This window comes from Vulpes lagopus, chromosome X (genome assembly GCF_018345385.1).
Source record: "Vulpes lagopus strain Blue_001 chromosome X, ASM1834538v1, whole genome shotgun sequence".
NCBI classification, from domain to species: domain Eukaryota; kingdom Metazoa; phylum Chordata; class Mammalia; order Carnivora; family Canidae; genus Vulpes; species Vulpes lagopus.
The window spans coordinates 19,547,553-19,559,645 of record NC_054848.1 but is presented as its reverse complement, the minus strand read 5'-3'; the positions used below and the strand labels follow the sequence as shown (position 1 = coordinate 19,559,645).

General features: G+C 39.6%; 1 protein-coding gene across 3 annotated transcripts in view; it reads left to right on the top strand.

Moving 5' to 3' along the window:
* APOO (apolipoprotein O) overlaps positions 1-12,093 on the top strand; it is a 54,807-nt gene that overhangs the window by 11,530 nt on the left and 31,184 nt on the right. For all 3 annotated transcript variants that reach the window (XM_041741905.1, XM_041741904.1, XM_041741902.1), the window contains exons 2-3: positions 9,417-9,524; positions 10,605-10,724. In XM_041741905.1, coding sequence (XP_041597839.1) covers positions 9,417-9,524; positions 10,605-10,724 — 228 coding nt within the window. The remainder of the gene's footprint in view (positions 1-9,416; positions 9,525-10,604; positions 10,725-12,093) is intronic.

The following is a 12,093-nucleotide window of genomic DNA, read 5'->3' as shown; positions in this document are numbered from 1 at the left end:
AGTCTGAACTCTTAAAATACTGACTTCATGACCCATTTACTATGAAACAGACATTGAAATGATTGTGGTGACTGTTGTAAAATAAAAGTATAAGTGCTCCCAAATTCAGACATCCAAATGAATGCCCATCCAGGTGGTCATTTTAAGAGGACAGATTTAATTATCCTGGCAATACATTTCTCCCTAGACATGGTGTCACTGAGCAGTAGATTTATTCGAAAAATATCTTCATCAAAATATTTCAGCCTCTCTTCATTTGGAGTTATCTTCATACTTTGTGACAGATACTTTATACACTGGAGTCAGCCACTTTTGTTCTTTGCATATTAAAGAATGAATCAATGTATGTTATAAAAACTTTAGGAAATACAGAAGACAACTAAAGAATTGCTCTTAATTCCACCATCTTTATAGATAGCCACTGTTAACATCTTTTCAGACTTGTTTGTGGGTATACTTACACATACCCTCAGTTTCACATTTTCAGAAAACTTACAGTCCCCTACCCTTTAAACAATACCATTTCCTAATCTGCTTTTCTCACTTGTATTTCAAATGTACAGAGACTGTTTTTCTTACAGGCTTAAAATTGGATCTGAAAGCATTTAGAAATGGAAGCCATATGATCATATATTAAAAGTAGATTCCCTTTATTACTTTGTTATATAAATAGTTGCAAGAAATTCTGGCTCCCTATTTGATCTATCCAGGTTACTACTTTGAAGAGAAAAAACTTTTTTTGAGGGGCGTACTATTTATTTTTCTCTCTGGCTGCATTCACTTTTTTTTTTTTTTTTACCATCTTAACCATTTTTTTAGTTTCACTTTTTTGTATTGAAGTAAAAAACTCCACACATAACAAAAATTTTACCATCTTAGCCATTTTGAAGTATACAGTTCAGTAGTGCTAAATATATTCACATTGATGCATAATAATCTCCAGAATTTTTTTATCTTGGGACACTGAAACTCTCTATCCATTAAACTGCTCCCCATTTCTTCCTCCCTTAACCCCCAGGTAACCCCCATTTCACTTTCTGTTCCTATGAATTTGACTACTTTAGATGCCTTGTGAAATGAGCTCATATAGTACTTGTCTTTTGTGACTGGTTTATTTTGTTTAGCATAATGTCCTTGACAGACAGGTTGCTTCCACTTTTTGGCTATTGTGAATAATGCTTCTGTGAACGTGAATATATCCTCAAGACCCTGCTTTCAGTTTTTTGGGATACATATCCAGACATGGAATAGCCAGGTCATGTGATAATTCTATTTTTAATTTTTTGAGGAACCTCCACACTGTTTTCCTTAGATGTTGCACCATTTCACAATCCCACCTGCAGTGCACAAGGAATCCACTGTCTCTATAATATACCCTTGCTAACACTTGCTATTTTCTGTTTTTTTGATAGTGCCCATCCTAAGGCATATGAGGCGAGAAAATACCTATTTTTAAAAAATAGTGTGTAGGGGATCCCTGGGTGGCGCAGCGGTTTGGCGCCTGCCTTTGGCCCAGGGCGCAATCCTGGAGACCCGGGATCGAATCCCACGTCGGGCTCCTGGTGCATGGAGCCTGCTTCTCCCTCTGCCTATGTCTCTGCCTCTCTCTCTCTCTCTCTCTGTGTGACTATCATAAATAAATAAAAAAAATTTAAAAAAAATAGTGTGTAAGTAATACTGAATCAACTTTTTGTTTAAAGTCAAAACAGTACAGTGAAGATCATTTTCAGGCTCCCATTGTCTGTATCCCTCTAGCCCCCTTCTCAGAGAAAGAAAAGCCTCTATTATCAGTTGGCATGTGGCCTCCAGATGAGAAATGTAGGTACTGTACTGAACGATCATTATGACAGGAAGGCATAGTTTTTTTGATATTTCACAAATATGGACTCATTTATCTTTATTTTTGATTCAGTGTACAATACATTACTAAGGGCAGCAGTATAGCCAGACTTGGGCAAAATTGTTGATTGTTTTCATCATTTTGTTTGACCCTAAATTCTTTCATGTAGTTTATTTATTTTTTTAAAGATTTTATTTATTTATTCATGAGAAACACAGAGAGAGAGAGAGAGGCAGAGAGACACAGGCAGAGAGAGAAGCAGGCTCCATGCAGGGAGCCTGACGTGGGACTCGATCCCAGGCCTCCAGGATCACGCCCTGAACCAAAGGCGGCACTAAACCGCTGAGCCACCTGGGCTGCCCACATGTAGTTTATTTTTCATTTTATGTCCTCTTTTTTTTTTTTTTTTGGAACAAGAATATCCTCAAAAGTATTGTCAGTTTCCATAGATCTTTTTTTTAAAATCCGTTTCAGATTTTTATCTCTTAAATAACTAAAAAGAATCATATGTAAAACATTTTTTTATTTTATTTAAAATATTTTATTTATTTATTTCACAGAGCACAAGTACAAGCAGGGGGGAGTGGCAGAGGGAGAGGGAGAAGCAGACTTCCCGCTGAGCAGGGAGACCCAACATGGGGCTCAATTCCAGGACCCTGGGATCATGACCCTGGCCAAAGGCAGATGCTTAACTGACTGAGCCACCCTGGCCCCCCCCCCCATTTTGTTTTTAATGGAAAATGCTTTCAGATGGAAATTATTACAGGAAAGGTTGACTGAAGATCAAAGAACCAGTATAACATTTGGAGGAAAAATATATAATTATGCCTCATTTCCTATAAATAGGAGAATATCTAATTTTAAATGACATTTACTATAAAAATGTCCCCACATGCACTTATTTTCCACAGTGACAGATATAAAAATGGTCTTGTATAATAACTTTGGAAACAGCTGCGCATTTTAATGTACAGATTATATGACCACTAAGTTATATAATAGCTAAAATGCAATAATTTAGGCATTAAGTTTATTTATGCAGTTTTTGATACCAAATAATTTTGAGTATGTTATCATCCAAACCTGTCTGACCTTGATATTAAAAGGAAACTTTTTGATTGAGAATGTTTGGTATTATTAAAGCATCAGCCATGGTTTATGATTCTGTATTTGCTGTGTTTAGAGATTGTACCTACTCATGGGTATAGCTGAAAAGAGTGTGGTGTTTCAAAAAATCATCCTGGGCAGCCCGGGTGGCTCAGCGGTTTAGCGCCACCTTCAGCCCAGGGCATGATCCTGGAGTCATGGGATCGAGTCCCGCGTCAGGCTCCCTGCATGGAGCCTGCTTCTCCCTCTGCCTGTGTCTCTGCCTCTCTCTCTCTCTCTCTCTCTCTCTCATGAATAAATAAATAAAATCTTTAAGAAAAAACAACAAAAAACCATCCTCCCGTTCCAAACCTTTGGTTTCTCTTGTTACTGCTCTTTACAGAGGCCAGTCCTAGTGACACTTAAGTCTTAACATCAGTGTGTTGGGTGGCTGCCAAGAGAAAGAAATGCGTAAACTTTCGATTGTCGATTTTGCCTTCTCCCTGCAGCTGTTTGCCAGCATTTCCAGTTGTGGCTCATTATTCTCTTCTCTGTGTTACTCTGGTCCTCTGTGGGTTAGCGCCCTCATCACAGCAGTGTAATTATTTGTCCACTTTTTTAGACGATGGAAGCAGCAACCACATCTTACGGTCTTTGAAGTCCATTTTCATGGTTTCATCAAAGAGTTGCTTTGATGTTGTCCTTTGTGTGGCTTGTAGGGCCATGAAATGAGGTAGGGAAACTGAGAAAAACAGGGTTTTGGATAAAGGAAATTCATTATGAGGTGGCAATTGAAACACTTAGTGAGGAAGCCCACAGGGAGTTCCACACACAAGCCTGCGGCTTAGGGAGAGGCTGGGGTTGGGAATACTGATTTGGGCATCAGTAGTGTAGGGTGGAAGTCAAAGGCTTAGATTTTAATGAAACTGCTCTAGAGTGAGAAGGGGAGAGGGTTAAGGACTACTCTGACTCACCAACTCTGAAGAAAGGGCAGAGGAAGAGAAGGCCCAAAAAGAGAGGGAAAGAGGGCCCTACAAAGCATGTACAATGGAGCTAGAGTACAATCTTGGCAATGGAAGCAAGAGAGAGTATGAAGATGGTGGAGGGGTCACCAGTTTCAGGGTGCAGCCAGGATGCCAGATGTCCATTGGAGTTTAGCAATTGGTAGGCCATGGGTGGCCTTGGGAAGAATGATTTTAGGTATCTTGAGTAGTGAAGGGAGGAGAGAATGAAGTAAAGAAAGCAAGTAAGAATCCATTTTTCTAACTTTGTGTTGCGATCTCACATACAGAAAAGTGCCCAGATCACAAATGAATTTTTACAAACCTACCATACTAGCATAACTAGTACTCTAGAACCTCTCATGGTCCTTCTTGTCACTCAGCTTGCATCCACTTTTTTTTTTAATAGTCACTTATTTAAATGATCTCTACATCCAGTGTAGGGCTCAAACTCAAAACCGCAAGATCAAGAGTCACATGCCCTTCCTGCTGAACCAGCCAGGTGTCCCAAGGATATTCACTCTTCTCCCTCCTAACCATAGTCTATTTTTAATTTATCAGTGAAGGGAGATAGAAGGATGGGATGGTAGAATGAGAATTAGGGGTGGAGAGCATTGATTGTGTTGTGTTTACGATGGGAAAGATTTTCTTGGATGTAAATAAATCCCATAACTTCTCTAGTAGTGGGTGTCCAGTCGCTGTTTTATTTTTTATGTTTAGGGCAATTTTCATTTCATGCTTTCATATGTTTTTAAAGGTAAGTATGTTTGAGTGCTTATACAAACCTAAGCTGAATACCTGTTTCCCAAGCATCTGCTTGTGGAATACTGGTTTTCTAAACTTGGCTGATTGTGGGAATAGGTTCTTGGGTCCCCTTATAGATTTACTGAATCAGATACCATGGGAGGAATATTTGGAATCTCTGTTCCTTAAAACAAAACAAAACTCCCCAGGTGATTCTAAAACCTCTTGTGTATGCAGGTTTGCAAAGTGAGGCTTAGATTTTATCCACAATTTTATCCATTATATTCATTTAATATATTTTAAATGAAAGGCCTAATAAGATAATAGATCTTTAACTTGGGGAGAATAAAGGGTCACCCTACTTAAAAATGAGAGAGACTATATACTGGGTTCTCCATAAAGTTAAAAACAAAACAAAACAAAACAAGTTGTCAGGGTTTAAACCCTGCCGTTCATGAACATCCTTGAGTAATTCTGAAAATGGCTTATTTAGCCTGAGATTTTTGTCTTGAAGGCAATTTTACTGGCATACAATCAGAAAGTGGTCCTGGAGCTACAGAGTCTAGGGCAGTGTTTATTTGCAAAACAAGGACAGGTTAGCCTTCTGGGTACCCATTATGAGCTGAGTGTTTATGACCTCACTAGATTCATATCTTGGTTAACTGTGTCCAAGAATCTCCTTTGCTGCTGGAGCTAAAGGCTGAACTCCATCTCAGGCCCGAGTTGTGTTGTGTGTGTGTTTTTTAATTATGACCTGAGTCCTTTTGAGTAAACTCATTAGCTTCCTGGAAACTCTGTAAGGGCAAGGACCATGTCTCCCTAAATGTTGTGTCATATTTAGCACTGAGCCCGACATGGGAGTAGGTCTACAAAAAATACTTGTTTTTGAAATAAAATTGCAGTTGACCTCTTCTAATTGTTTTGTCATATGTAACCCTGCTTCTCCAGCCAGATTTGTTTTGCTCTTGCCAGTCCCTGATGACCTTCACTGCAGAGGGTAAGGAGCAGAAATCCTTGAAGACACTGCTGGCCTACACCATTTACAAAATGCCTTGTTAGAGCCCCATCCTACTACCTGCCAATCCTAGTGCTCAGTTTACACTGATGATTAAACCCTCTGTGGGCTATGTAAAAATAGATGTTGAAAGGCAAAGAATCCAAATGTCTGAGGTGGAGAATATACCTTAAGGGAAAGGTTAGGATACCTCACTGGGGAATAGAATCAGACGGAAAGAAGGCTTAGCCACATGAGCCAGGGAACTCAAAGCCTAGGGGTCACCAACTCACCTTTAAATCGATTTTAGTTTTCTCTATGACTGAGGGTCTCATACCACTATATGCAAAACCTCAGACAAGTCAACACGTTGGAGTCCTTACTTTGACACCCCCAGCGGTCTGTGTTCCAGAAGAGGCATCTAGTAGCTAAAGGATACATTTCAGAGGATAGGCTGGATCTGAAGCAGTAAAGCTGTTGAATCTAGTTCTTCTGTAGCTGTAGTTTAGCCCCTCATTGAAGATGCAGTTCTCAACAGAGTGGGCTCGACTTCGGTCTATCAAGCCAAACTCATTGAATCTGAACTAGAGCATGTCTAATCAGCTCTTGGAAGGTGCATATGTACCCATTTTCTGAGCCAAGCCATCTGTCCTGGGTAGAGTGTGAACCTCGCAAACAATGATTCTCAAGGACTGTCACGTGGGGCAGGGAGTGCTACAGCCCAGAGGTTCTAGCCTCTCACCAGAAAAGGTCCAGGGGAGATCTCACTTCCCAGGAGGTATTTTCAGTCTGGTTGTAACATAATAGGTCAAGACCCTTCATGGAAAGAGAATGCCTCTGTGTTCTAGGCTCACACAGGGCAACCCAACAGTAGTGAACAGGACAGCCCTCACATCAAAAAATGATCCAGCCCAAAGTGTTAATATTGTTGAGAATGAGAATCCCTGAAGTAAATTATGTGCTCTCTGCAGGGAGAATTGTGGTTCTAGAGAGTGTTAATCTGTAGATCTCCCAAGTCTCCTGTTGTGAGGTTTGTTTATTTTTTATTTGTTGAGGGTCTTCAGGAAGCTGAAAGGGCAGCTGCAGGAGGAGCCTTTCTTGGGTGCTCCTGCCCTTGTGGCCACAGTTCTTGCTGTGGGATGAAAGTGGGGGTGGCTTTGGATGGTGTGGAAGACTGGCAGGAGAAGAGGAAGAAAACAACTTGAGCAATGAAGGGCCAGGCTTTGCTTAATATTACAATTAGGAAAGTGGATGAGAGGGAAAAATAAAGTAAAAGTAATCAGGAGTCTAATAAAATGTTATATTTAAAAAGTCAGTAAGTTGAGATTGAAAAGATGAAAGGGAGTGAAAATAATCACTAAGAACAGAAAGGTGGAAATCTGAATTAAAACAACAGAAGGCTATGAGATGAAAAATGAAATATATGAGCGGTAGATAGGATTAAGGATTGAAAGCAGGACTTGAGAATTTAAAATGCCAGGATAAAGCATTATATCAAAGAAGGATGGAGGCAGAGGACAGAATGAACTCCAATGTTTGGGGGCTCCAGTGCTGGATAAGGAGTGGGAAAGGGTAAGACGCCAGCTCTTGCCAATGAAGAAGAGAGTGAAAGTCCAGAGTGGGGCCAGCTGGCTCAGTGGAAAGTCCCCAGTTCAAGGCAGTGTTGTCAGTAGGTTGTGGACAGACCCAGGGGGCAGAGAGCACTGAGTTGGCACCTCCATGTACTAGCAGCCTAGTATAGGCCCTCTCCTCGGGTGCCTGGAGGGGCCACACTGTCTGCAGTAGCTGGTTAACCTTGACTCTACAGAAACAAGAAAAATTTGTAGCAATATTGCCTTGAAACTAAGTACTTTCAAGATGAACATGTACTACTTCAGGGTATGTTAATTATTTTTAAACCAGTTAAAGTCATAGCCACTCTTTTTAAAATAGCTTCTAGCTCTTTATTTGCTTCTGAAACAGGAATTGCCCTTTTTGCGTGTAACTCCTGGCATACATTTCAACAGACATTTTTGTCGTGTTTTATTTAGCATTATATGTTTTGTGAGCATTATGGCATTTCACACTGTAGGCACTGCAGATCTCAGTAATATGATTTCCATGATGCTAAAGCATGCCTACAGAGTTAAAACAAATCAGCCACTCATTTATTTTCCATCTCTGTTCCATTCATTCATGCAGGCAGTATATGGTTACAGAACATTTCTTATGTGCTATGCACAGTCAGGGTCACAAGGGAGATAGTGAGACGTGACACAATAGTGAAAGGTCTTCCCATCTGGTAGGGAGAACTTGATATCCATAAATAGATAGAAATAAGAAAAGAAAAGAAAAATGCAATATATCTCCCTGCTCTTAGGCAGTTGTACAGAAGGACAAAGCAAGTATAGGACATTCCAGGCAGAGCAAGCAGCATGTACAAACCCATGAAGCTGGGCAATAGCATGGGAGAGATCTATGGAGTTGGTGTGTTGTGGGAGAAGCCAGAGCTGCAGAGATAAGGTGGAAGAAGATGGTTGGAGTTGCCTCAGAATGGGCCTTCTTTGGCCCACATAAGTAGAAAATAAATAACAAAGACTCTCAAATAAGGGTAGAAGATAATCAGTTTGTAGTTCAGAAACCTCATTCTTTTACATTGTGGTGGTTCGAGTCATCAGAGGGCCAGGTGAGCAGTTAGAATGCGCTAGAAACAATCCAAGAAAGAAATGAGGGCCCAAGGGAAGATTGTACAGGAGGGGATAAAGTGGAGAGAGTGAATTGAGATTGTGTAACAGAATTAACAAGACTTAATGACCAATGAGACAAGGTGGTGATGAATGTGACCTCAGAGTTTCTGACTGGGTTGTCTGGTTGGATGGTGCCACCATGCCTGAGAGGAAGTAGAGGAAGAAGGGCCAGGTCTGGGGTAAAGACGTTAGATGGTCAAGTGCTATGTAAAGGTAGGGGATTATTATTGAAAAAAAGTTTCTGACTTGATTCCATAGCACACACACACCCATCAGGCCAAATGTGGACTTGGAGACACAGACAAGATCCTGATGAGTTGATTTTGGACATGGCTTGTAGAAAAGTAGAAATGACCAAAAGTATGGGATAAGTGAAGGTCAGGAGGGAGCTCTGGGCTGGGGTTGCATATCTGGGAGGCACTGGCTTCAAGTTGCAGCTCCTGGGTGTGAGTGACCCAGGAGGGGAGAGCAAGGCACAAAAAGATACTCAGAGAACTTAGATCATGGGAGACCAGCTCTGTGTGGGAATGGAAAGGGAAAGCTTGTGAAAGTTTGATTATTAGAATTACAGAAATAATCTTCACTGTGTTCAGTGAATCACTAGAAAGAAACCTCATCCATTGTTGGTTGGTGGGGGAGAGTGTGTATGTGTGTGTGTGAGAGAGAGATCGAGACTATTTTATAATTTTAAAATCATTCCATAGCATTTCTCTTATTTTTAAAAGGGCACACATGTGTATATGTGTGTGTGCAAGTATCTTCTGTTTTACTTGACAAGCTAAGTAGAAAAACTTGGGAACTACTTACTGTCTTAGAAATTTAGGTGAAGGTGACCTGAAATTTTAAGTCCACAACTATATACTTTTTAGTTTCTGACTTCCATAAAACTTCAGGAATGCATCTGTTTCTCATAAACCATAATAAGCCTTCCAGGGCAGAAGTCGCTGAGGTTATAAATGTGCTCACATTATGTACATCCAGTTTATTGCACTGACACAAGGCTTAAGATTACTTCTGTGTTTCAGGTAATTCAGAGGTCTGTGGGGCCAGCCAGCCTGAGTCTGCTCACCTTTAAAGTCTATGCGTCACCTAAAAGGGACTCACCTCACAAAACTTCTGTGAAGGTTAATGAGGTAACATGCCGTTCATGTTGTGATATATTTTGAACATCTGCTTATTAGTTACTATACGAAGTATACAAATTGTATGTCAGGAGACAAGATAGTTTAGAAGACACTTAAAAAGAGGAAATATATTTGCTTAGTTTTTCTTCGTGGGAAGCTACTAAGATGTAGCTTTTTCAACAAATAAACTTTAATTAATGATGTTAGCTAAAGGCATACTTAAATATTTCCTAGATTTTTTTGTGGGAAGTCTGCTCATTACCTCTAAGCGATTTGCCTCATTCCAAGACTGCTTTCAAGCCAAGAAAACATTTGCATTTTCCCTCTCTAAGAAATTAAACACCTGGGTATGTTCTTCTTCTTGGCCAGATTAGAGGCTCATAAGGAGATGCTTAATAAATACTAAATAAATAAAGCAGGAAATCTTCTCTCCATTGTTTACATTCTTTTTTGTCTGTACTTCCCACTGATTATCTTAGATATTTGCTTTCTTTTGACTTAAAGTAGACAAAAGACCTACCTTCGATCATGGACCAGGTTACTTGAATGGTGTTGACATAAGGCTAATATGAGTTTCTCTTTTGCCCTTTATACTCTTCTTCTCAGACCTTGTAGCAATGTGTTTTTTTGTGGGCAAAGAAGGCAGCCAGTAGTGACTGAACAATTTCTTCTCTGGGTGGAGAACAAACTTGCTATCCTTCTTGGATTAGCACCAGACTAATCATTTAAACTCAATTTTTTTTTTACATCCCCTCACCACTTTAATAGAATCCTTTTTCCAGACTGAATCTAAGGTGAAATACCAAATGCCAGTATATAAAATGGAGAAAGGGGGCTGCTTTCTCTGCTACTACAGGAGTGGGAGGAGGGCAGGACCCCTCATAGTTCTGTCCTCTTGGACTTGTCTGTATTGATAAACCAGGTACAAAGATCCTCGGACGTAAGTTCAGGGTGCACAAAATCCTTAGAGTCACTGCAGTTCATGAATTATTAGAGATAATGATGCTTACAAATTTGACGATTGATTACATTATCTCATGACTATATCTACTTTTTAATTTTTCTTTGTTTTGTTTTTAACATATGCAGCTTTCACTCTACTCGGTTCCTGAGGGTCAATCTAAATATGTGGAGGAGCCAAGGACCCAGCTTGAAGAAAGCATTTCACATCTCCGACATCATTGCGAGCCATATACGAGTTGGTGTCAGGTACAGCTGTTCTAAAAGTAGAGTGACACATTTCTGTTTTAGAGTCAGTAGTGAAAAGTCTGTATTGGCTGCATGTTTTCAGAAAAAGGCATGATAGTGGGCACCAGCTTAAGAGTGCCTGACTTACAGTGTCATCAGTGCCATTTCTGAGGGGAACAGAGAGCCCCAGCTTCCTGGTAGTGGCTGTTGTCATAGCTGCAGAGAGAATTTCCCTTACCAGGCACCTACCAAGGTGTGGTACCTTGACTAGAGAGTGGACTGTGACTATCTTGTTGGTCGCAGCTATGAAAGCATGATTGTTTCCCAGGAGAGGACTTGGGGCTAGAAGTCAAGTATAAGGAAAAAGATATAATGTAAGCATTTATATCAAAATTGGAAAGTTTTTCTCCTCCCAGAGAGTCTACACATCAGAACCATTTTAACAGGAACAGTTACAGAACATTTTGAATACTGTAATAGAGTAGATAACTAGAAAAGTGTGGGATTATGTATTTGAGTACTGAACTATTTGTCCCAGTGACCAAAGAGCTACATATACAGATGGGCTTCTGTCACTGCTCAGGTTTTAGATCAGGCCCTGGTTATTATGTTCATGGAAGCATTTCTGCAATTTTTAACACCTGAAATGGAAGTTTACAGTCTACAGAATGCTTTTGTGGGCTTTGATACATAAAGTATTTGCCATACTTGATCTGGGTTTCAAAAATTGATGGCAGATTAGTAAAAATCATGTAGATGTGTGTGACATGGTCTAGCTATACTTTGCTTGAGATTTACAAACTGAATTTTCATCCAGAACTTGTCTTAAAATTTTTAATTTCAATGTCTCTGCCAATGCTGAACTTCTTGTCACCAATTTAGAAGAAAATAGTAAGCATAGACTCTGTCAACAATATAAATTACGCCAGTATACTTAAGTATCATAACCATATTCTTGAGTTACAAATATCTAAAAATATCTTTATCTTTTACATAATGTGTTGTAAAAAGCTTAGACTTTATTGTCTCATTCTAGAAGATTTTTAAACCATCTGCTGGTTAAGATAAGGTCGGCAAATTTATGCAAACATGTGTCATGTAGGTATGACTGCTATTATTTTGTGGGGTTTTTTTGGGGGATTATAAAAGCACTTTGTCTCTTAACCTTTCAACCTAAGATTGCTTTTTGTTTTTTACTTTTTCATCTGTGCATGATGCTCAGTGCAGCAAAATACCTCGTTAAATGATAGAATAATTATCAACATGTTTGTACTACTTCTAAATAAAAAAAGAGTTTTATGATTACGATGGCTTTATTTTTCTACAGAATGATGTTTCTTCAATAGAAGTATTTCTACTTCCTGGCTCCTTTTTCAGGCCAATAATTTCT